Raw genomic sequence first — 27,356 nt, forward strand, 5'->3', positions numbered from 1 at the left:
TTAAAATTCAAGTGGGTCTCGGGCCGGGCCCGAGAGTGGGCTGCTGCCGATTTGCAACAGCCCTAGGGCGGCTGAACCGCCGCTGCCTTGTGGCAGTGGCAGCCAGGCGCCGCACGCGGCTGCTGCCGCGAGGCAGCAGCCCCGCGACAACGGCCAGTCGCGCCGCGAGGCGCGACTCGAGATGCTGTCGTATTTTTTTTTATAATAACAATTTTAAATATATATATATATATCAGTTCTAAAACGGTTTTAAAACGATTTTCAGAAAATAGGAAAATCTACTATAGATTTCCGTTTTATCTTTAGAATTAATAAAACTGATTTTATCAATCTAACTATAAAACTAATAGATTTTGTTATAATGATTATCAACCAAAATAATTAGGAACATACGAATAAGCTATTTTAATTAACAATTAATTAAAACTTATTTATCTTTAGAATTAATTAATCAAAATAATTTGTTAATTAATCCTAACTATAAATATTTATTCAATCCTATTGAAAAACTTCTAAATTTTCATATATGAAACAACGGATTTAACGATGGCTCTGATACCACTGTCGGAAATTAGGCTAAGGTATAGCAGCGGAAATATAAAAATTTTAACCTATTTCCATTAACCATAGGATTCGTTAATCGTTATTTCATATAAAGAGAGATAAGAAGAATTACCTTTTGATGATCAATCTACCGTTGTTAATCAAGTGCCCACAACTCTTCTCCGAGTTCCCAAACACGGAATAAAACACGGGAAGATTAATTTAGAATCAACCGTTGAATAGCAACCAAAATAGATTGCCTCTAATTAATCAACACAAGATCAAGGATAAAAGAAATAGATGAAATCAATTGATCGGAAGGAAGCCGTAGAAAATCTCGTCCTCGAACTAGGGGTGTCGAAATTCTCTCTCCCGTTGCACTGAGTATTTCGAAAATCACAGTAGGGATTTGGCTAGTCGGTTTCGAAAATCCCATAGGGAGGGGGTATTTATAATCTCTTGTATCTAATCCCTAGTTAGATAGAATTAGGTTACTGAATAAGAATTCAATTCGGAATAGAATTCCTAATTATTATCTCATTATATATCTAATATATTAAAGATAATAATAATAACCTTATTGGATAATAATAGGAGTATTATAATCTAATTAAAACTCCTAACTTATATATCTCTTAATTAATTTAATTCATAATCCTAATCTAATTAGAATTAATAAAACCAAATTAATTATTCATGTATTTTGACTACATGAATTTCGACCCCCTTATGGTCCATGGGCCTTATTGGGCTCAATTGGGCTTCCATCAATTAATTAACATCTATCTCTCTTTTAGGTTCCAAGTCTTATGTGTGACCCATTAGGTTCTTATTGCTTCTAGCCGTATGTAACGTTATTAAATAATTTTTAAAGAATTATATTTAATATTTGCATAACAGAATGGTGTACAGAGTATGTGATTAGCAAGTCCGTAATCATTCCCCTAGAGCCACAAGAAGACAGGTTGATTCTGTCGTTAACCTTTCCGTATTAGTTACAGTATAATTCGATCCTTTATCAACTACATCCTTGAACTGAATCTTATGACTATGGATGATGTCAAGTCACATATAGCGAGACGTTCGTTTTACTTGTACAGGCCGAGTCAACTCAAATAGATAGGTTAAGTGAAATCTGTATTTCAAGTCTTAAGCTATCACATTGAAAGGATTTAGAGTCGAGTCTTCCACAAGCGATCCTTGGATGTATCTCTCATTTATCGGAAGTGATAAATGCTCAATCCAATATATAACGATCCCGCAATCACTTCCTGTGATACCCAATGTCTACTGTTCACACCCCAGAGTCATCTCTATTAAGGATCGTGTTACACCAGAGTCAAAGCGTCACATTCCGTAATCCAGAATACCAATTAATATTCCTTTGAGTCTGAGGATTAGTTATACCTATTAATACCAATGAGATGAATAGGCGACAAAGATGAATCTACCCATCCTATTATCTCAAATCGAATCCCCAATCCTAATGAATTACTTTTCATCGGATCCATGTAACTGTTCAGATATCTGTATATATGAAGCTTGTGAGATCGGCTTTCTGTCGGATAGAAGACATTGTTACATGCAAGTCTCAACAGTGACATATCAATCCTAAACATATCACTTGACTTGGGGTGGTTTTAAGTTTATTAGTTTATTATAAAGTTGTGTCTCACTTTATGCTTGTATGAACACTTTATAATCACTTTAAACAAACTTACGGATTTCCTTTTATTAGACTTTATTTAGTGCTTAAAAGGGATTGTCTTTATATAGTTATAAAATATATATCTCATTAAAACAAATGATATAAAGAACAATTCATTTATATTAAGTTTGTATCCTAGAACAATTGTCTATAGGACACTAAACCCCAACACTATTGTCCGTAAATACTATGACTATCTTACCCTTTTGTTCCTTCTTTCATTATAACCCTAGTAAGGGCAATTATGTCCATTAGTTTTCTTCCGGGGAAGTATTTAAGCCCCCATGTTTGTAAGAATGAGTAACTTTTATCGGGTACATAGTTAACTATTATCTCACAACTAGTTCATGCCCTTCTATCTAATCTAAATCACAAACTGACTTAGACATCAGAGCGGGTTCGCCAGACTCTGGTCTCGTCTGACCTATGTTTATGTTTTACCAGTTATTAAAAACATCGGATTGGCAAGACGATTTGGACACGTAAGCAATATCGGGTACAAAGTTATCACCTTATCTGTTTATCATTTTTTCTGAAGTTTTAGCTCAATTTATTGTCAATGCTGAAAAGAGAGGTATGCTTCATGGTTGTAGTATATCGCGGGGAAAGCGCCTAGCTTCTCTCACTTGTCGTTTACTGAATTTTTCAATGCAACTAAGGCTTCTTCAAAAAAAAAAAAGTAAATAAAGCTTCTTCAAAAAAAAAAAGTAAATAAAGCCTTTATGAAAATTTGGTTTTTAGTTAGCCCGTGCATGATGTATCCGACTTTTAATCAGGGTCTAGACTAGTTGTGAGATAATAGTTAACGTATCGTATCTTGTGTCTATACTTGTTTTTATATAGGATTTTTAGGTTAAGCCCCTCTTTGATTAGGAATCCTTATGAGTTGAGGATATACATGTCCCTTAGAGAATCGAAGTCCTGGGAGGAATCCTTATCCTTTGCCATGTGGGATTCTCGAAGGTTCCTCCATATAAGAAGGCCGAAGCTCTAATCGTTGCCTTTGGGTAAGCTCCTTCGCACGTGTCTTTTAATCTCAAAAAGGGTGGAGCTGACGCCATCCATGTGATGTCATTTGCATGATATTAGAATTAAAAATGGTGGTTTTAGGTACATACCTTGGTTTAGGGCTAAGTAAAATAACCGGTAATCGATAACCGATAACCAAACTGAAATCTTTGTTTTAATCAGTTATTTTTACTCTCTGGTTCGGTTTTATTTTCCTTTAAGCATAATATAATCATCGGTTATTGGTTCGGTTATCTTGTAAAAAATATTGGTTTAACCGAAACCAAACCGAAATTTGTATATATATATATAAATTATAATCTTAATTTATATTCAATATACTGAAATGTACGTACAAGGGTATTAGGTTTTGAAAATGACAAATTAATGCTCAACTTAAATGAAATTCAAATCTATAAGAGATGTTATATTTTCTTTTTTCATAAATAAATATATCTTTTTTATAAAAAATAATTTTAATAAACGTTTCAGTTATTCGCTTAGTAACCAAATCGAATTGATTTTTTTGGTTTAATAATATGTGGTTATAAATTATATTCGATTCAGTTCGATTTCTAAAATGGTGTATATTTTGATTCGTTTAGTAACCGATCTGAACCGATGCACCTCCACCTTGGTTTGATAAAATGAAAATGATATCGAGTTCCATGCCAATCCCCGTCAAAGGAGCAGTCTCTTCCACTTATACCTTACCTTAATTGCTTGTCCTTCCTTAAGTTTATATATTTTTTCATCTTTTAGTTTACTTTTAAAATCTAAAATAAAACTCGTGAAATCGTATATAGCTCAATCAATTATTCATTGTATTGGTAACAGCAATATATATAACAGGTTTTTTTTTTCCCAAAAAAGTTTAGATAGAGGAAGGATCGGGCTAGTAAAATTGTTAAGATTATTGAGAATTCACCTATTGTTCCATCTTTAAGGACTCTAATAAGGAAAATAGCAATTGAATTTAAATAGAAATATTACAAGAATTTTTTTTTTTTTTTGGATAAGAACAAGAGTTTCTTCTTTTCACTGTTAACCTCACCCATGCATATAATATAGCAATTTGTGTAACACAATTGGAATACAATTCCATAAATTTGTTTTTAGTCTCTCTATTTGATATTTCAGACCGACAATCTAAATTAATTCAAATTTGAGTAGTATAGGTCCCTTTTCTATCAAATATTTTAATCACAATTGCATTCCTATCTTTCAGGGGCGGAACCAGCCTAGGGCTCGGCCCCCCGGCCGTCGGCTCCACCCTTAAGTAGAATTAGCTCGGCAATTGATAGCACCCCTAATTATAGTATATTTATGTGTGTTTGTGACATTATAACAATAAGTTGAAATGCTTGGGTTGGTTAAGATGCTTGGGTTGGTTAAGATGTTTGTTTTGTTGTAAAAGGTCATCGGTTCAAACCTCTCAACCCCACTTTTTTGCAATTTTTTTCCAAGTATATTTAATATTGGATTTATAAAACATTAAATATTTCTATTTCTTTTAGACTTAACACGCATTCAAAATGACGAAAATTTAGATGTCTTAGTTTACAAAATCAACATTGGACATACAGAAAATTAAATGAGTTTACGTTTTTCACTTTGGTCAAAATGAAGCATTTTTTTTTGTTATTATTTATCTAATTGATTTTTTTTCCCAACAACTCTTTTAAACCTTTTTTTTCCAAATATAATTTTTAAGCAATTAATGTTGGATGTATAAAACATTAAATATTTCTATTTCTTTTAGGTTTAACATTTTTAATTTTTAGCATTCAAAACGACGAAAATTTATGTCTTAGTTTAGGAGATCAACATTGGACATACAGAAAATTAAATAAGTTTACGTTTTTCATTTTGGTCAAAATGAAGCAGTTTTATCATGCTAGAGACTAAAACAAATTTGCACAGCCCTAACGGGCTGCACTTTTAAAAATTCCCGCAAACTACACAACTAAAATTAGCCGCCCCAAGCCTCAAATCCTGGCTCCGCCACTGCTATCTCTGAATTCGAACTCTAATTGGATGGTTAAACTAATCCAGTCGAAAATTGAATTGCTTAACCAATGAGTTATATAGTTTTTAGGGTAAATAATTATGAAGTCCCTGAGTTTCTACTTAATACACTAGTTAGTCCCTCTGTTTTTAGAAATAATTATATAGTCCTTCAGTTTTAAGTTTCATCAACTCTTTAGTCCTTATGTTCGAGTCAATGATCAAACTATACCAAATAAATTTCAAAATACCAAAATTACCCTTTACTCTATATTTTAATAATAAAACATCTATTTTTCATATTTTACGTTTTGTTTCTCTTTTTTCCTACATAATCTCTACAATATTTTTTTTCCTACATAATCTCTACAGTATTGAGTAATTAATTTATTAAATTTTATATAATCATAGAAATTTAATTCAGTAGCCTAATTATCAAAATAAGAGCAAAACTATATAAATTGTAAAAAGTAATTTTTATATATCTCTAATAAATTTTATAAATAAAGAAAAAAATATGATTTTTAAATTTTTTTTATTAATATTTAATCCTAGTTTAAAGACATTATATTAAAAAAATAAAAATTTAAGAGAATAAAAATACATTTTTAATAATTTGTATATACAATTATATAAGTTTCGGTATATATACTGTATAAACTTTATTAAAACTATTTAGATTAAATTTGAAACTAAAAAATAAGTTTTTTTTAATGTAAATAACTAGAGGCAATTTGGACTTTCATCTACAAAAACACATGGAAGGACTAAAGAGTTGATTAAAATAAAACTTAAAGACCTTATAATAATATGATAGACCTACTAGTATGTTAAGCAAAAACATAAGGACTCTATAATTATTTATCCTAGTTTTTATGATAAACATTTGTTTCTGGTAGATGGTGACACATGTTTAAAAAATAAGAGTAAGTAGAAGTGTTATGGGTTCTGAATTAAGTTGAACTCTTATCAAGTCTTCAATTATTAAATATAAAACCAAACAGATGAGCTATTTTATCTTGGATATATAGAATAGTGCATGTATCTGTTTGTTATAAGCATGCACCAACAATTTTCATTATACCATTACACGTTTTAGGGAGAAATATTTTTTTTTTTTTTTTTTTTAATTTCTTCAATTGACTAAAACCCTTATTTCTCCATCTTCCAGCAACTATTTTGTATAGTTGTTCCCGGAAATGAATTCCCAGTCAAAAAAAAAAATATATTCAGGTAAGTTCATGAGATTACTGGGTAATTTTCAAGCAATAATATTATTATTTTGTTTGAGATAGCAGGACTTGTGATTTAAATTCAAAACTTAATTAACTACAAGCGTTTTAGATTTTTTTTTTCTTATAACTAGAATTATAGTTAGAAGAAGATAAGGGGCTCAATTCAAATATTGCTTCCAGCAGGTGTATCACACATTTATCTCTGTCAAAATAATAGTTAACAGTAATTCAATTAGTTACAGAATCTAACCTCATCATAAAGAGGGGCAGTAATTCAATTAGTTACAGAATCTAACCTCATCATAAAGAGGGCTAGAGTTTCCATCCACATGTAAAAGCCTTAGAACTCTCTTCTCTCTCTTGTCTTGGAAATATATTTTCACTTTCTATTAAGAGAAGTTTCCAGACCTAGTCATTACCGAGGACATCCAGCTCTACTTCCAGAACTTTCTATATTTGGTAGTCATCCAAAAACATTAATCACTTTCTTTTCAGATATTTCCATTCTTTTTTAATTATTAATTTTATTAACAAAATATCTCTGCTATACAACCCTATCCAACCGCTGTTCCTTTTTCTTTATATGCACGATACATCTACTGTTTTCTTACACAACAATCTCCACTGTAAGTGTTTGTTTTGAGAAAGATGGCTGATGAGCTTTCTTATTACAGTGTTCTTGGAGTCACTTCAGATTCTTCTACTCATGATATCAAACAAGCTTATCGCAGGCTGGCTATGGTATGTCAACTCAACTCTTACTTTGCTGGATCATATTCATTCCATTTCGGATTTGCATGATCTAATTAAATTTAATTGCAGCAATGGCATCCTGATAGGTGGGCTAGAAGTTCCTCTCATGTTTTGAGTGAAGCCAAAATAAAATTTCAACAAATTCAACAGGCTTATTCAGTATTATCAGATGAGAAGAAAAGAGCACTGTATGATATGGAATTGTATGAAGAAGGAGAAGATGAGGTTAGTCACACAGATTTCATTTCATTCCTTCCTTTTTTTTAGGTGTTAATTCTCTTATTCTCTCTCATAATTAACTTGTCTTTAATTTGATTGTTTCAGGGATATTCTGATTTTGTGCAGGAGATGATGTCTCTCATAGCCCAGGAAATGAGACAGGTAATAGTTTTCATCTATTTTTATGTTTCTCCTAACAAATTTGCATATTTTGGTAAGCTCATCTTGATTGAATTTGTTATGCAGAAGAAGAGGTATAGTATGGAGGAGTTACAGACAATGTTTACAGAAATGGTACAAGGATTCCAACAATCTCCAATCTCTTACTGCGGGTCTGATGATTACTCCAGAGACTCAAAAAAGGGACGTTGGGAATATGATCCAAATGCAGAGATGAATTTTCATTTTAGCTGTGGAATTTTCTGAAGCAGGAGTGAAGTGAGTTTTGAAGGAGGAAGAACACGAGTTCTTTCAACAGCAATCTGTCCAATGAGTTCTTCTTCAGTGTTTGTTGGATTGGAATTTGGACTGGATGGATGGAAGAATCATTTTGTAAATTAATGGCTTGGGCTGATGTTTCTGTGCACAAGTGTCTTCATATATATATATGTTCAATGGAACTGCTTGGGTTGAGTCTATTTGTGGGCTCATACATGGCTTAGTTGGGCCCATATGCAGATTTTGATTGAGTTTTCTTATGAATATGCTCCTTTCTGAGTTTTTTTACTTAATATATAATTACATAAATTTGTAAGCTATTAAGTAAATGAGTTTGTCAATTTTGAACTTATTTCCACAAGAAGTTATTAGTGGCACCGCAATTCAAAAATTAACATGTGTAACTAAAGGGAAATTTTAATTGTGGATATGTACAATACTAATTGATTTGGCGAAATTCAATCTAATATGCAGTAGCATGTTCATGTTAAATTAACAAATAAGGATGTTGAAAGCTAAAATTGATAAGTTCATATGTAATATTCAAATCAACTTAGTTTAGATGGAAGATAGATAAAAAAAATATAACCACTTTCTTTATAGAATTATAATCTAATTTTAAATTAAACCATAAAATCGAAATTAGTGGTATACTAATATCCCAATTGCATACTATAAAATCTAGAATAATATTTAATGTGGGATTGGAATAATTTAATAAGGAGGGTTATAAAAGAAATTCTTAAGCATAAAATAAGGTTGGAAATTGAGTTGAGTAGAAAGCAGAGAAGAAAATGGATCGATGGTTCATTCTTATCCTTGTCGTCCCCTTTTTCTCCTACCTCCTGATTTCGGTTCTCTTCATTTTACTTGACTTTTCAAACCTTGCTTTTTTGTAAAATGATTTTTATTATTTGCTATTTTCCTTACCTAAAATTTAGTTTGGTATTGTTTTTCCAAATTTTAAAAGCAGCTTTCTAAGTTAAAAAATAATGTGTAATAAATGAAATTTTGATTTTCTTAAAAATTGCGAGAACTGTGAAAACTGATCGTAAATACAAAAGTGTTTTCCTTAAAAGTGGAAAAAACTAAAAACAATATTTAGCAAATATAAAATTGTTTTGTTAAAAACTAAAAAGGGTGTAGAACCTATTTTGAAGAAAATCTTCAACTTGTACCTTTGGGAGAAAGCACTTTTTTTTTTAATCACAGTAATACTTAAGCCTTAAGCCTCTTATATATATATATATATATAGAGGATAGGGCTCTTGTGAGAACCATTTTTTAGGTGAGGACACTTCCTTATGGTGAGAACACTCAAAACTACGTCGTTTTGAGTAGTAAAATTAAAAAAAACGCTGATGTTTTGGGGGGGTCAAATTTGGGACTCTACATCTACACTCCACACTACTTACCACTGAGTCAATTGCTTTTCTTGTGTATTGTGTCGCGCGCTGCTTTATGTATCACTGCCTTTTAGCTTCTATTGTTTAATATTTGATGCATGCACTTACTAATATCGATTAAATGTGCATAATAATGAATTATTAATAGAAAAAAAAGAAATGTGCATAATAATGAATTATTAATAGAAAAAAAAAATCCAAGAACATGCTCTAATTTCTTATTTATTTAATTCCTTTATATTTTTTGTAATTTATGTTATATAAGAAAATATATTTTTAAAACATACGTTAGAACATATATTTTAACTTTTAAAACACAAACTATGAAGTTTAGAACGTACGACATATTTTAGAACATACGTTATGTTTTTTTAGAACATGTGTTATGTTTTTTCGAACATGAGTTATAAATTATATTATAGAACAAATGAAAAAACGATCCAAATATCTACTGATTTTTTTAGAACATTATACTTAATTTTTGGAACACAAACTATATATTTTTTAAAACAAACGTTAGAACATATATTTTAACTTTTAAAACACGAACTATGAAGTTTAGAACGTATGACATATTTTTTAGAACATACGTTATGTTTTTTTAGAACATGTGTTATGTTTTTTCGAACATGAGTTATAAATTATATTATAGAACATATGAAAAAACGATCGAGATATCTACTGATTTTTTTAAGAACATTATACTTAATTTTTGGAACACAAAATATAAACTTTAGAACATACCGTATGTTTTTTAGAACGTACGTTATGTTATTTAGAATATGTGTTATAAATTTTATTATAGAACAAATGTAAAAATGGTCCATATATTTACTATTTTTTTAAAACATTATACTTAATTTTTAGAACACAAATTATAAAGTTTAGAACATATGTAACAATCGTCCTTAACATTTTAAAATATAAATTACAAAAATATAGAGGAATTAAATAAATAAGAAATTAGAGCATGTTCTTGGATTTTTTTTCTATTAATAATTCATTATTATGCATATTTCTTTTTTTTCTATTAATAATTTATTATTATGCACATTTAATCGATATTAGTAAGTGCATGCATCAAATATTAAACAATAGAAGCTAAAAGGCAGTGATACATAAAGCAGCGCGCGACACAATACACAAGAAAAGCAATTGACTCAGTGGTAAGTAGTGTGGAGTGTAGATGTAGTTTTAATGATAATTGAAAAGGGCAAGTTGGCAAATTTGTAAATAAAAGGAAAGAGAGGATAGAGAAAATTATTTTATTTCTTTTCTTTAAAATATATTTTTCCGATATTTGTAATCTCGTTTTTCGAAATTTTTTATATTATTAGACTCGTCTAAATTAGACGGTCATTTTAAGATCCTTGAAGCTCAAGTAAAATAAATTCCGGTGAACGGAATCCGGTTGGGCGTTTTCTAGCGATAAAAACAATGCCCAGAAAATTCTCAAAAAATTCCAGAAAATGTAAAACATTATTCTGAGAAACTTTAATTCTTGAGACGAAGCGATATTTCTTACGGTTTAGTCCCAATAAAACTTGTTCCTTAATTTTATCCATTTTACATGTTTCAACAATTTGTTGGGTCAAAACCGTAAGAAATCTCATTTTGAGCCAAGAATTAAAGTTTCTTAAAATAATGTTTTACATGTTTTGAAATTTTTTGATAATTTTCTAGGCACGTGTTTTTTCCTACTTACATTGTTCCGACAGTGTACGGAATTGTTCCAAATCAATGTACAATTTGTTCCAACATAATACTTATATTGTTCTAACAGAATAAATCAGCGTACCAATTTTTCCAATAAAATACTTATATTATTCCAGCATAATACTTATATTGTTCCAACATAATAAATCAGTTTACCAATTGTTCCAAATGAATTTTATTATCTATGTCTTCAATTTCATTTTTGTTTCTTAGTATTTAATATAGTATCTTCAAATTCATATTAGTTATATTATTTAGAAAATAATTTTAATTCTTATATTCTTTCAACAGAATAATTATATTGTTCCAACAAAATAGTTATATTGTTCCAACAGAATACTTATATTTTTCCAACATAATTGTTATATTGTTGCAATAAAATATTGCAACACATAGTGCTGAAAGGTAAGATCAAAAAGTGTTCAGAAAATTATCAAAAAATTCGAAAATATGTAAAACATCATTTTAAAAAACTTTAATTATTGGCTCAAAATGAGATTTCTTACGGTTTTGACCCAATAAATTGTTGAAACATGTAAAATGGATAAAATTAAGGAAATTATTTTATTGGGACTAAATCGTAAGAAATCCTGCTTCGACCCAAGAATTAAAGTTTCTCAAAATAATGTTTTACATTTTCTAAAAGTTTTTGAGAATTTTCTGGGCACTTTATGTTTTCTCGCTGGAAAACGCCTACCTAATCGCCGGATTCCGTTGATTTGGGACTAAACCGTAAGGAATCTCACTTTGAGTCAAGAATTAAAGTTTTTCAGAATGATGTTTTACATTTTCTGAAATTTTTTGAAAATTTTCTAGGTATTTTTTTCTCACAAAAAAAACAAATCGCCGGATTCTATTCACCGGAATTTTTTTTACCTGAGTTTCTGAGATCTTAAAATGACCATCTAATTAAGACGAGTCTAACGGTATAAAAGTTTTTGAAAAACGAGGTTGAAAAAGTCAGGAAAATGCATTTTAAAGAAAAGAAATAAAACAATTTTCTCTTTCCTTTTATTTACAAATTTACCACATTCCTCTGGTTAATTACAAAATTGGTCATTATCACACAATAAGGCTTGTCACACCATAAGAAATGTGTTACACATGATCTCTTATATATATATATATATATATATATATATTCTCATACTTTTTTTTAACAAAGACATTATATTTGCAATTTTAAGTTTTACGTACATTGGTCCAACACAAATGATAGTGGTGTTCAACATGGAACTACAAAATAAGCAGTCAACGGGGATTTTTATATGCTTAGAATTAAGATGCATATGAGTGGGTAGCAATCAGTATGCAACTTCTAGAGGAACAACCTAATCATAGGTGGAATAAACGAATCTCAAAGCCTCAACCAACTATTCATCGAAGGCGAAGAACATCTAAGATTTTTGAGGGCTTTATAACTCGACTTAGACATGTAGAGTCCATCCTTTATATGATGCTAGAAAAGAATATCCTCAGCTGGACCAACAGAGATCAACAAGTTAGTAATGGATGCGGCCTCAGCCGGGAGGAAAAGAGAGCAAAGTTTTCCTTTATCCCAAACTTAAGTACTATGCACCTACAGGTCCTCCAACAATGCATTCTCCTAACCAAGAACTCTAGGGATAACAAAGAATTTTTCACTTTTACAAAACCAAGGATCATCCCAAATATGAATCGTCTCCCCATTACCAATATGCCACTTCAAATCTAATGAAAGAACATCTTGAGCACACCACGCACTCCTTAAAACATAGCTAGGGTTAGTGCCTAATTTGGAGGAAATAAAAGGAACTCGTGGGTAATATTTAGCTTTAAAAATCCTACTCATCAAAGTATGTTCTTGATTAATGAACTTTCATCATTGCACACGACGTCTTACCTTTATTTCTCATAAATTACCTTGTCGCTACAGACTGCTTTATTTACCATCTACTTACTCTCTATTTGGAGAAAAAAAACAATCAAATAAGAGTGAAGGATGGAGTCATAGGATGATTCAAGCATGGGGAGGAGAAATCCAGAGTTCTAAGACTGGTGTAATAGTCTAGGGAGTTGCTTTCGTATAATTGTCCTTTCTTAAGTACATAGGAAAATCAAACATTCCTTTCAAAAAAAAAGGAAAATCAAACATTATCTTACTGAAGCAAACTATTTTGTCTATTTTTGGTTTTTGTTTACTAGTGGGCAGACTATTTGTCTCATTCATCATACTACTCTCATATACGGACTTCTAGGATTTTGTTTTGTTTTCTTTATTTTATTATTTTCGTATTCTTTTAAAAAGCTCCTTTTCGGGATGCTCATGACACATCTGATTTGAAGTTCTATCTTTTAAACTAAGTAGTAGTTTTCATTTTTCATTTCAAGTGTTTTCTAAATTTATTGTGAATTTCTACTATGAGCATAAGTGAGTAGTCACTTTACGGGCGGAAGCGAGCCTTAGGCTAGTGAATGTAAGAAATTTCACCTTTAATCTCAATGAATATATCATTAGAAGATTTCTTAATAGGTTCTTAATGGATTATAGGCATACCTAACCTATATGTTAGTTAAGCAATTGTGAAGAGGCCCGAATTAGGAGATGGAATCACCATTAAGCACATATTGATTAAGATTAGAGACATGATTAACAATATGACAATGGTTTTTAACTTATGTTGAAATGCTTTCTTAATATTAATGCTTAGAATTCATGTTGACTTAAGGAGGCTTATTTGCATGTTTCTAGAGAATCTTGGGAATAATAGACACCTTACTCAAATGAGAATATTGAAAGATACTTTGTATTTATGTTATTAATTCATGTCTTAGGGAGAAATTTGCTTGGTCACTAGCCATCCTGATTGTGCTTCCAGTCTGTTCTTTACCATATTGGTTTAATCTTAATTCATTTTGCATGATTATAGACAGTTTAAATTTATTGACTATCTTATTTATACTAAATTTAGTTATCTGAGCACCAACTTTAAGTGAACCAACCCCTGTCCTAAAAACCTGATTGTTCTATTTAATTATTAGTGACTTTTGCTTATTTTGTCGCTATGGAAATGATAATATACTATCACTTTATTACTTGTACCTAGTGCACTTGCTAGTGTCACGCCTTTTGGGAAATACAAGGACCACCACGCTTTTCATCCTCACTTAGAAAGCAATTAAAATCCTTGATCATAGCCCAATGGACTAACATGGGAGAAGTTGTAATGTCATCCAATACCTTCCAAGAATATATATGCTTACTACATTCAACAAAACCATATAAACCGGTCAACCTCTAATCACCACTGATACTATCACTAATGCTTAAATCAATATGTTGAGCAGAAAAACTCTAAAACTTAACCTTATCTCTCCATCGAACTACAAGACCCCCGCTTCTGGCATAAGAATCGACAACAAAATGTTGGGGTTTAGTGTCCTATAGACAATTGTTCTAGGATATAAACCAGTTGTAAATGAATTGTTCTTTATGTCATTTGTTTTAATAAGATATGGTTTCATAATTGTATAAAGGCAATTACTTTTAAGAACTAAATAAGTCTAAATAAAAGGAAATCCCTAAGTTTATTTAAAGTGATTATAAAGTGTTCATACAAGCATGAAGTGAGACAAAACATTATAATAAACTAATAAACTTAAAACCACCCCAGGTCAAGTAGTATGTTTTGAATAGGGATTGACATAATACTGTTGAGACTTGCATGTAACAATGTTTTCTGTCGAGACAGAGAGCTGATCTCACAAGCTTCAGATTTGCAGATATCTGGACAGTTACATTAATCCAGTGAAATAGTTCATTATACTACAAGGAAATTGATTTTTCGCAATGAAAAAAGTTGCAAAAAATATTTTTAGCAACAAGAACGCATGTTTCGCCCCGACTTGAGATAACAGGATGGATAGATTTATCCTTGTCACCTGTTCATCTCATTGGTATTAATAGGTATGAGTAATCCTCAGAGTCAAAGGAATGTTAATTAGTGATTTTGGATTATGGAATGTGATGCTTTGATCCTAATCTAACACGATCCATAACAGGGATGACTCTGGGGTGTGTTCGGCAGACGTTGGGTATCACAGGAAGTAATTGCAAGATAGTTAACATTGGATTAAGCATTTGTCACTCCTGATAAATAGGAGATACATCCAAGGTTCGCTTGTGGAAGACTTGACTCTAAATCCTTGCAAGGTGATAGCTTAAGACTTGAAATGGAGATTTCACTTAACCTATCTATTCGGAGTTAACTCGGCCTGTACAAGTAAAACGAACGTCTCTCTATATGTGACTTGACATAATCCATAGTCATAAGATTTTGTTCAAGGATGTAGCTGATAAAGGATCGAATTATACTGTAACTAATACGAAAAGGTCAACGACGGAATCAACCTGTCTTCTTATAGCTCTGGGGGAATGTTTTGGATCTGCCAATCACAGTTCGTGCACTCATTCCGTTATACAAAGATTGAATGTAATTTTGAGAAATTAATTTAATGGTTGTATATGGCTAGAAGCAATAAGAACCTAATGGGTCACACATAAGACTTGTAACCAAAAAGAGAAATGGATATTAATTAATTGATGGAAGCCCAACTTAGTCCACTAAGGCCCATATATGGAGGGGGGCAAAATTCATGTGTTGGGACACATGTGGAAATTAATTTAATTTCGACAATTTTAATTAGATTATAATTGTGGATTAAATTAATTATAGGATAAGTAAGTTAGAAGGTTTATTGAGGGACTAATGCTTCCCCAGCCCCCTTAACTTGTCCAAAATGGTCATTTTACCCCCATCAACTTATCGAATATCCTATTTACCTCCTTAACTCCATAAAAGTGGTATTTCTCACCCCCTCAACTTATCCATTTTCCCCCTCAACTCATAGAATGTTCTATTTACCCCCTTAACTCTATAAAAGTGGTATTTTTCACCCCTTACAATCCGTAATCGAAGCCTAAAATTGATAACTTTTTTTAAACGTTAAACCTATATTTATGCTATTTTGTAAGTGGAACCAAAATTGATACTTTCTCAAAAATCATAGGCCTATTTTGGTACATTATCTCTATATATAATGTATTTAACTTGTTTATATTAATGTTCTTGTTATTTGTATTTTTTATTCGTTCTTTCTCATTTCAACTTTTTTTACTACTATAAAGGGATAAGAAATACTATTTTTATGGAGTTAAGAGGGTAAATAGGATCATAAGTGGTGAGAAATACCACTTTTATGGAGTTAAGAGGGTAAATAGGATATTCGATGAGTTGAGAAGGGGTAAAATGACAAATTTGGACAAGTTAAGGGAGGGAGAAATACCATTTTTATAGAGTTAAGGGGGTAAATAGGACATTCGATGAGTTGGAGGGGTAAAATGACCAATTTGGACAAGTTAAGGGGGCTAGAGAAGCATTAAGCCTTTATTGAGATTAAATTGCTTCTAATTATTATCCTATTAAATAAGTTAATATTATCTTTATATATTTAGATATAATTATAGATAATAATAACAAGAGTATTATTCCGAATATAACTCTTAATAGGTAACCTAATTCTATCTAACTAGGATTTAGATATAAGAGGTTATATATACCCCCTCCCATTGCAAATTTCGGCCAACCCTAGTCTCTCATGTAGACTGAGATTTTCGGCCCCTATAGTAGAGGACGAAAATCCACCGCTTGCTTCCATTCGATTGATTTTATATCTTTCTCCTTGATCTTGTGTTGATTTATTAGAGGCAATCTCCTTTGATTGCTATTCATCGGTTGTATTCTAATCGTTTACTTATATGTTTTGTTATGTTCATGAAAGAAGAAAAGACATACAAAAGGAGAAATTCGTTTTGCTCCTCCTACATCGGGTCAGTTCACGATTTCGTGGATTCCCGGAGATTGAATCGTCAGATCGTCACGATTTATGGACAGGAGATTCTAGACATATTCTTCCTTGTTTTCACCGTTGGGATCGTCGTTCGGAGGTCTGGAAGGTCTGTTCGGGTAGGGGCAGATTGGTAGATAGTTTCCATCTCTTTTAAAGTTGTGGGCACTTCGTTTGCAACGGTAGATTGATCGTCATAAAGGTATTTATGTTCAATCCCTCCTTATATGAAATAACGATTAACGGATCTTGGGAAAAGGAAATAGGTAAAAAATTTATATTTCCGCTGTCAAACGTTTGCCTATTTTCCTCCACAAAACAACTGTCAAACTTCAGCTTCAGTTTAATTATTTCCATTCAATGCTTATCAAATAAAGTCTTAATACGGAAGCCAATGTTTGGGTTAGTTGACTTGACTAAATCCTCAAGAGCACGAATTGTACGAGTATTACCTAAACCCTTGCAGTTCCAATTAAGGAAACTCATTATTATTGGCGGGTTTGAGCATCAAACCTTGCTGAATCATGACTAATAGAAATTGTTTTATCCTTTCTTAAGTAGAAGAAATAGCTTCAGAAATATTAGTTTGAACAACATATGTCTATAGGTCTTGACCCAAAACAAAGCCAAAACCCTCCATTCTCTTTGTCCTATCTTCAAGACGAAAAGGTCCCAATCTTCATCCTAAGCCATGTCAACATCAACAGAATTATCAACCATTGAAGACAAAGATGCGGGTCCCAATTGATGATTGGTGTTATTATTTTCGAAGATAACCAAAGTAAGGCCCAACTAATATTTCTTACCACCAATATCCAAATAGACTATTATATATCACATAGAAATATTCTTACCATGATTAATATGTTGTTGACTCGTGGGCCCTAATTTCATAACCTTTCCATAATAAGCTTTAGAATTATTAGAGGATGTATGTCTGTTAGCAGTAAAACCAACAGAAACTCCTATGGACTCAGTATTGAAATTGTCTAAGAATCAAAGGATTCATTTGCCTGATCCAACAGAGTATAGAAGACTTGTAGTCAGACTCGTCTATTTAACAAACACAATACCAGATATTCGTTATGTTGTCAATGCCTTGAGCAACTTTCTTTCTCAACCCACAAGTCAACATCTTCAGGTTGCTAAAAGATTTTTGTTATACATTAAGGAGGGTACAGGGAAAGGATTGTTTTATTCAACAAACTCTGAGATTGCATTAAAGGCTTTTGCATATTTTGACTAGGCAATTGTGTTGATACAAGTAGTCTGTTACAAGTTCTTATGTCTTCTTTTTTTTGCAGTCATTAATACCCTAGAAGAGTAAAAAGTAGGCAACAGTTTCCAGATTTTCAACTGAAGTAAAATATAGGTCACTGGCCTATGTAACAGGTGAAGTCCAGTGGTTGATACAAGATAGTTTGTTACAAGTTCTTATGTCTTTTTTTTGGCAGTCATTGATATCCTAGAAGAGTAAAAAGCAGGAAACAATTCCCAGATCTTCAACTGAAGCATAATATAGGTCATTGGTCTATGTAACGGCTGAAGTTCAGTGGTTGAGTTATATACTATATGCATTAGCTCTTTTCCACAGGCTGTCAGTTCCTCTCTTTTGTGATAATCAATCGCAATATATCTCTCGAATAATTCGACTTTTCACGACCGGACAAAATATATAGAGTTGGACTGTCACTTTGTTTGAGAAAACACATTGGTTCATGCTTTGTCAATTCCAGCAATATTAAAGACATTTTAACCAAAGTTTTACAAGCAAAACTTTTCACTTATTGCTTAGCCAAGTTTGGAGTTTTAACTATATGCACTCCAGCTTGAGATGGAATAATTGTATTTCACGTTAAGAGGTATTTAGACTTTTCGTACTCTTAAAATCTCGTTATATATAAGTGGGTTAGTTGGGTAGTTAAGATAACTTTTCTAATACTTCTCTTTTTTCTGTAACTACTATTTTCTCTTCTTCTTCTCTATAATCTTCCTCTTCTTCTTGGTTCTTTTTGGATTCATCAACATTGATAATAATAAAATTATACGTTGTTAATTAAAGCTTTACAATTAAAAATTAATAAATAAATTATTATATATTGGAGTGATTAGGATTATCTAGGGAAAAAATAAAAAGAAAAGTCATAAAATAGAAAAAATAATAATAATTTTTTTATCACTATAAAATAGGTAAACACACTTTAAATTTTGTTTAGCCTAATTGGTCATTGACTTCAATAAAATGATTAAATAGTTCATGAAAACAAAATTTAGAGAGTGTACGATTATTTGTAGAAATACAGATTTTAACTAATACTGTATAATATATAGAAAAAGAGGAACTAAAATAAAAAAATAATTACCCTTTCTAAATTATAAAGTTATGTAAAGACCGAAAAGTGAATTAATATTATTTTTAGGATGGTTACAGGTTGTAGTATAGTTAATTCTTAATTAGTTTGGACCATTTACATTCTTAAATACAACAACTAACGGAATTAATATGAAGCGACAAGTGGAAGGTGCAAGACCTTACATCGTTTTCTATATTAATTTTTCTCCTAATTGCTAATAATATTATTGTTGGCTGAATTTAATTATAATCAAATACAAAAAGTTGGGTGGAGTTCCTTCCTTTTCCAATCCGCAAAAGATTGGTCTTGTTAGAGCCTTAGACATACAAAAAACAAGCAACAATTGACTACCTATCCTAATTGATGATGACTCAACAATCCCCTTCCAATTGGGATACTTTAAAAGTTCAAGAGGCCAATAAATTTTTTTTGGACAAGTTCAGAGACAAATGATGTATTAAACCTTTTTTTATATTATGTTTTACTCAAATATTACAACATCTGTGTTTATAGTTGTACAACACACATACAAACTTGCAGACAGTGACTGAACCGGGATTTGGATTTGATATCGCAGGTTAATTTTAGTCTTGTGGTGGTCAATGAGAGCTGAGCAGACTTTAACGTCAACGCTGCAGTGAATGTTAAAAGGAAGAAAAATGAAAAAAGAGTTCAAACTTTAGAAAAGCATGAAAAGGTCGAAAAGAAGAGGAGAAGCTAATTCTATATGGAGGCAGCACCCTACTCAAGGTTTTGCTAAAGCATGGGGACTCCGGCTTGGACTATCTCCGCCACTACTTGCAAGACTGCTCCAGGGCCTAGGTAGAGTGTAACATCCTCAAATTATAAAAGTTAATATAATATTATGATATTAATTTTAGAATTTATAATAACGATAACATAGTAAGGCCCTGTTCTTTTCGACTTAATTTCAATATAAGTAAGTTCAGTTAAGTTAAGTTAAGTTTAGTTCAGCAGCATTCAGTTAAGTTCAGTTCAGTTAAGTTAAGTTCAGTTAATTTAATTTTAGTAATTATCATTATTTATTATAATTATAATTATTTATATATAACTTATTATTATTTATATTTAATTTATAATTTAGTATTATTTATATATAATTCATCATTATTTATTATAATTATAACTATTTATATATAATTTATTATTATTTATTATAATTTATAATTTAATATTATTTATATTCATCATTATTTGTTATAATTATAAGTATTTATATATAATTTATAATTTAGCAGTATTTATTTATAGTTCATCATTATTTATAAATGATGTATTATTATTTATTATAATTGACATATTATTTATATTTTAATATTATTTATATATAATTCATCATTATTTATTATAATTATAATTATTTATATATAATGTATTATTATTTGTTATAATTTTTATATAATTCATTATTATGTATTAAATAATTACTTATATATAATTTATAATTTATTATATATATAATTTATTATTTTTTATTATAATTATAATGTTTTATATATAATATATCATCTCATTATTTCTACCAAAAAAAAATATATATCATCTCATTATATATATATATATATATATATATATATATATATATATATATATATATAATTTATCATTATTTATTGTAATTATAATTATTTATATATGAAATATATCATTATATATATAATTTATTATAATATTAATTATAATTATTTGGTGTAGTTAAGTTAAGTTAAGTTAAGTTCAGTTAATTTCAGTTAAGTTAATTTAATTTAATTTCAGTCAAAAAGAACAGGGTTTAACTTCACCTAAAAATTAAGATTGAGTAATTTAACAGTGCTAATTAGCTTTTAATCCAAATTATAAATTAATTGGTAAGTGGAAGCTACAATTTTGGTATTTACTTTATTTCTTTTGTTTGTCTTTAATTTTACAGAAAAAGAAAAACTTTGTCATCATCTCTCTTACTTTTTTTTTATAAATTGCATACGTGATGTACAATATTTAACTTATTTTATACTTTGGTGTATAAGCTCCATGGTAATCTCCCACTATAATATATATTACTGACTACAATAGAAACTCATGCCACATCAACATTTTAATCTATTTAAGCTTTCCATCAAAAAAAAAAAAATCTATTTAAGCTTGGAACATGGGACCATTCATTTTAGTACATTGGTTAAAGTTTTTTTTTTTATTCTTTTTAACTCCATCCCATTATTTTTTATTTCTCTCTCTTCCTTCATCCGTAGCTATCCAATATCTGTCTCTCCTAATCCTAATATCCTATCAATTAGGATAACCTAAAGGAAAATCAATTTTGTAAATAATAAATTCTAAATTCTAGCCAACTAATTTCCCCCAATTTCACATTTATGGGGCATATTATTAAAGTATTAATATAGAAACCTAAAGGACATAATTATAATTAGACATTGTTAGTTTTAGTATAAATGCATATACAAATTGATATAAACAATAAGAGAGTTTATTATAGTTTTACATTTGTGCTTCAACCCTCATGGTATCAGAGCACAATATTTTTGCTTGCATTTCTATTAAGAAGTTTTTTTTGAAAGGATCTATTAAGAAGTTTTAAACAGACTTCTTGTCTGATTTCAAGGGACTTTGCGTGTTTCCAAAGCTGAAAGTTGGTTTAGTTTCTTTTCCCCCAAATTACTACTTTTTATGTGCATCTATTGCGCGTTTTCGAGACTTTCCACATACTTCTCTCCTCACAATGGTTCATCTCCCTTTTTTCTCAAAACTTTCTAATTGAGACCATCGGTCCATCTCCCTTTCTTTCTCAAAGCTTTTCAAGCGAGATTTGTGCACCTCCAACACTACGGTAATTGCTCATCTGTGAATCCTGGTTGATTGACTTCGAGGTGAATTCACTCTCCTCGAATTCATCTCCTTCTCCGTTAGAGATCGTAAAGTCGCCTGTTATTCCACCAAAGCTATGCTTACCGGAGCTTCCCCTCCCAAATCGTAATACCACGAGGAATCAAAGACATATGAACACCGTCTGATCATTGGTGGCCGATCTAAACCCTAAGATTTTAAAGTTACAATACATGTTATATGATGAAGTATTATATGTGATCAGAGAGGGGGTTACATGGGGAGTGTGATAGTCTAGGGCTAATACTTAAAAAGGGCCTCAATTGTCCAAGAAAAATTGGACTGCATATGTTAAAAAAAACTTAATATTTCGACGATATCATAAAAATGGTTTGAATGGAAAAAAAATTATGAAACATTTTTTTTTAATATTGAGTAAAACTAGATTATTTGGTAAACATAATAATATGCAATATATATTTTTTTTTTTATTAAAAGGTCCTTCTCTACTATTTCGCTAAGAGCATCTCTGATGATTGCCTTTAAGGACCCGTTAGCATTTTTCCAATGCCTTTTATACTGAACAACCACTATAGATGTTAAAAAAATAACCATTCATTTTTTGATACCATCCATATGATCATATCTGAACATCTGCTAGGCATTTTATCGAGAATAAGGTGAAAGGATATTCGAAATGGTTATGGAGGATCACGAAATGGATCTTGAACTACATGAACAATTAGAAGAACAATCAGTACCTCGGTAGAGGAAATATATCAATCGTGATTGTGAAGTAGCTGCAGAGTGTTTGTACAATGACTACTTTTCGACTAATCCACTTTATTCAGAGAAGTTGTTTCATAGACGATTCCGAATGAGCAAAAATTCATTCTTACGTATAGTTACTGGCCTGGGGAATCACACAATATATTTCAAACATAGGATTGATGCTGCAAAAACAAGCGGGCTGACTCCATTAAAAAATGCACATCAGTTATGCGCATACTTTCTTGTGGAGTTTCTGCTGATTCTCTTGATGAAAACCTCAAAATTAGTGACTGCATAACTTTATAATGTGTGGGAAAACTCTGTCGTACTGTTATCAAAGTGTATGGAAATGTGTATATGATGAGGCTTAATAATGCTGATGTCCAGTGCTTGATTTTGATGCATGAGAAAAATAATAGGTTTCCATGTATGCTTGACAGTCTAGATTGCATGCACTTGGAGTGGAAGAATTTTCCAGTTGCATGGAAATGAAAATACGCTGAAAAGATCATGGATGTCCAATAATCATGCTTGAATCAGTCGCTTGAACATACTTATGGATATAGCAGGCATTTTTCAGTGTGTCTGGGGAAAACAACAACATAAATGTGTTGAACTGGTCGAATTTGTTCTAAGAGAAATTACAAGGAATAACTCCAAGTGTTCAATACTATGTTAAGAATCACACATACAACTTAGGATACTACCTAACAGATGGTATATATCTCGAATAGGCTGCTTTTGTGAAAAGTTTTCTGCTATGCCAATACATTATATGAATATGTTATAAGAAACAGTGCATGAGTGTAAGAAAAAACACGGAACGAACTTTCGGGGTACGTCAAGCATATTTTTTATAGTGCATAGACCAACATGATGTTAGGATAAATTAAAACTATAGAGCTTTATGGATGCTTGTATCATATTATATAATATGATTATGGAAGAAGAGCGCTTACTTGAGTGAATTTTTTTGAGAATTTTTTTCAACAGTACTTCCTCAAGATGTTCGTAGTGGATCTATTGAGGATTTTGTGCGGTTCCTGGCAAATGAAAGGGGGATCATCCATTTATACTTCCTCAATAACATAATCTGATGTAGAGCATCTCTTCACGGATTCGAGTCCGGGCAAGGGGAGTAAGAAGAGGAACGACGCACGAACAATCAAGCGAGAAAATGGGCAAAACAGGCCCACACGACGTGCCAATAATTCCCCGCGTCGTGTGGAGTAGGGTCTGATCCGAAGGAGTGGCACAAGGAGCTGGCACAAAGAAAATACACTCTTAAATTCAGAATCTGACGCACACAGTGTTCTACTTAAAGTGACATGGCATGGTGTGTGGGTATGCCCTGCCAAAATCGGTTGAGTTCTGAGCTCTCTATGGCAGTAGCTCCATATTTGGCGACAATTCGATTAGGTTTGGCGATGGAATGTTGATTTTTAGCGAGAGAATATGGACCTTTAGCAACGATAAATCAGCTTTCCATACCAAGAAGAAAAGACACCCAATGCTAGGGGACAAAGAGACCAAGGCTGCCACAATTACTTAGATCCATTAATTACCATTGTGCGATTTTAACCTATTGTTTGTACTCTCCTTTTATTTGCCTAAATGCCATTTTGGCATTCCCTTCCCATCCTACCCCTTAGCACTTTTGTTTATTAATAACCCTAGTTAGGCTTTTCAGTCTTTTGCCTTTTATTTTGTTGAGCTATATAAGCTCTTATTATTGTAAGGATATGCAACTTTTATCAAATATAAACTTTATCTTCTTCATTGAAGTTTGTTAAGGTTTCTAACCTTCCATAATGGGGGATCTTGGATTTCCTACGGATTTAGGTGGTAAAATCGGGATTAACTCCTTCTAGTTTAGCTAGAGAAGAAACATCTTTGTTAGTTTACGATAAAACTAACTCGTTCCGATTTAATCTACATCATTTGGTATCAGAGCCAATCATTTTGCTAATAGAAACTTCTTTCGACTATGGTTCAACCAATTGCATCTCATGAATCCGAAGAAATCGCCAACAATGCTGAAGAAATAATAAGGAGATTTGAAGCCGCTTGTGAGAATCTCATTTTAGAGATCTGAAAACGTTACCAACTAACCTTGGAAGTCCCTCCTAAAGATCCATCACTAATCTTTTCTCCTTTACACATTAAAGAGGTAAATCCTAAACTTCCAATTTCTCATAATGAAGTTGTGGATAGTCCTATTGCTAGAAAGAAATTGGATGTTTGTAATGTTGTTTGTGAAGTTGAAGTGGATTTAGATTCTCTTTGTGAATTTGTTGATAATGAAATTGTGGATGAGGAGGAAGGGATGCTTGTATGTGAGAACATGGGGGAGGGTGAATTTGTGTGTAGTAATGTTGGGGAAACCCATATTGCAAGGGATGCTCCCTATGTGTTTGATAAAATGCCCCTTGAACATAACTTCATTGATATGCTTGAGGGAAATGAGGGCATTTATCTTGGAAAGGGGGAGATAGATTTGGGGCTTGATAAACTCTTTGAGGAGAATAAGGAAACCACTTGTTGTGTGGAAGTTAATAGCTATGGTGATGGGAGAGATGTTGGTGGTTCAACTATAGTTCGGTGTAATATGTAGTTTGGTTCGGGCAGCTATTCAAATGGATTAGCCGGCTTGAACTATAAGGGGGAGTGGGAGGAAATGAGAGGTCGTGGGAAAAGATGGATCATAGACAAAGAGGGAAATGAATTTGAATGCGATCATGAAGAAGAGGAGTTAGAAGAGGAGATTGATGAAGAAGAGAACCACTCCGATATTGAACTAGAACGCGATGATGAACTTGACTATTATGAGAGTGAGTCCTGGAAGATAATTGAGGAAATTGGTGACGTGGGACTAATGTCCGAGGATGGGAAGTATGTGTCCTTCAATGGACAACCATGGGGCCTTCTACCTTTATGAAAGATACTGCATGACATTGTCTGGGATCCCAGAGATCGTATGCTAAGTCTTCCTTATAGTAGCTTCAACTTTAAGTAAATGGATGAAGAGTACTTTATGATGCCCCTGGGAAGAACCGAGATTCCTAGCACATGCACATTAGGGATTAACCGAATCTCCCACTTGATAAATTCGGAACTCATTGTTTTGTGCTTTATTGAAATGTATGTGTTAGGATATATATTATGCTTATTGAGGGAACATCAACCCTATGAGGATTCATTGAGAAGTGATCTTATGGTGAAGGGAGTGAGCTTCATGGAGTATTTGGTGAATGGGAATGGTCTCCCGGGTGATATAGAGAAGGTGAGAGAAACTCAGGAATGGCGGGATAGTGGCCAAGTTAATAAAGAGGTGAATCTAGAAGTCCTGAGATTGTTAACCCAAGGCAAGAAGGGAGATAATACAAGTGTTCTTGGGCTCACTATTAAGTGGGTTGACAAGTGTCGTTGGGACATCCCATTTGACGTCGGCTAAGAACAAGTGGAGGTTGACCGTAGCATCCGGGTTGATGGCGTGAGGTATATAGAAGTCCGGGAATATTCAACTCAAAGTCACGATGGGATTTTGAAGAGTGCTCAAGGGATCGCTCTAAATTGGGTTGACATGTTTCGTCGAGATATTCCATCTGAGATATACCATTCGATGCTGGTAGAGGTTGGGAGATTAGTACCACGGAGGATGAGAACCGGGATAAGGCACTAGTTGAGATGTGGGGACAAGATCATGAGGAGAAGGAGGACAATAGGTGGACTGGACTTCGTGAATTCATTTCAAACAGCACCTTGGTTGGACTTGAGAGCTCGGGGTCTGCTCAAGCTAACACGTTTCATCAATGCGTGGCGAGCAACTTGGGGTCAAGTTCATTTCAAGAGAGAGTGAATGATGTGGAGCATCTCTTCACGGATTTGAGTCCAGGCAACAGGAGTCGGAAGAGGAACGAAGCACGAACGATCAAGCGAGAAAAGGGGCAAAATAGCCCAACATGGCATGCCAATCATTCCGCACGTCGTGTGGAGTAGGGTCTGATCCGAGGGAGTGGTACGAAGAAAATACAATCTTAATGTTAGAATCTGACCCACATGGTGTGCCACTTAAGTGACACGGCGTGTGGGTGCTCCTGCAAAAATTTGCGGAGTTCTGAGCTCTCTGTGACAACAGCTTTATCTTTAGCGATGATGCGATTCTTTTTAGCGACCGAATGTTGATTTTCAACGACAGAATATGGACATTTAGCGACGATGAATAAGCTTTTCAGACCAAGAAGAAAAGACATACATAGGGGATAAGGAGACCAATGCTGCCATTACTTACATCCTTAATTACCATTATGCTATTTTAACCCTATTGTTTGTACTCTCCTTTTATTTGCCTAAATGCCATTTTGGCATTCCCTTCCCATCCTACTCCTTAGCACTCGTGTTTATTAATAACCCTAGTTAGACTTTTTAGTCTTTTGCCTTATATTGTGTTGAGCTATATAAGCTCCTATTA

The 27,356-nt window shown here is 32.1% G+C and overlaps 1 protein-coding gene and 1 pseudogene across 1 annotated transcript; both read left to right on the forward strand.

The window, feature by feature from the left end:
* Positions 1-27,356, forward strand: part of LOC136208040 (uncharacterized) — a 133,800-nt pseudogene that overhangs the window by 18,449 nt on the left and 87,995 nt on the right.
* Positions 7,080-8,209, forward strand: LOC136209745 (uncharacterized). The gene is made up of 4 exons (XM_066001327.1): positions 7,080-7,242; positions 7,324-7,479; positions 7,579-7,635; positions 7,720-8,209. Exons 1-4 carry the CDS (start codon positions 7,150-7,152, stop codon positions 7,897-7,899), a joined length of 486 nt encoding a protein of 161 aa, XP_065857399.1. The 5' UTR covers positions 7,080-7,149; the 3' UTR covers positions 7,900-8,209.

Source organism: Euphorbia lathyris, chromosome 10 (genome assembly GCF_963576675.1).
Source record: "Euphorbia lathyris chromosome 10, ddEupLath1.1, whole genome shotgun sequence".
In the NCBI taxonomy this organism is placed as follows: domain Eukaryota; kingdom Viridiplantae; phylum Streptophyta; class Magnoliopsida; order Malpighiales; family Euphorbiaceae; genus Euphorbia; species Euphorbia lathyris.

Bases quoted from the DNA above. Each gene is read 5' to 3' on its own strand.
- LOC136209745 (XM_066001327.1), top strand. From the start codon at position 7,150: ATGGCTGATGAGCTTTCTTATTACAGTGTTCTTGGAGTCACTTCAGAT. The intron at 7,243-7,323 runs GTATGTCAACTC...ATTTAATTGCAG, and splicing joins CTTATCGCAGGCTGGCTATG to CAATGGCATCCTGATAGGTG. The intron at 7,636-7,719 runs GTAATAGTTTTC...TTTGTTATGCAG, and splicing joins TAGCCCAGGAAATGAGACAG to AAGAAGAGGTATAGTATGGA.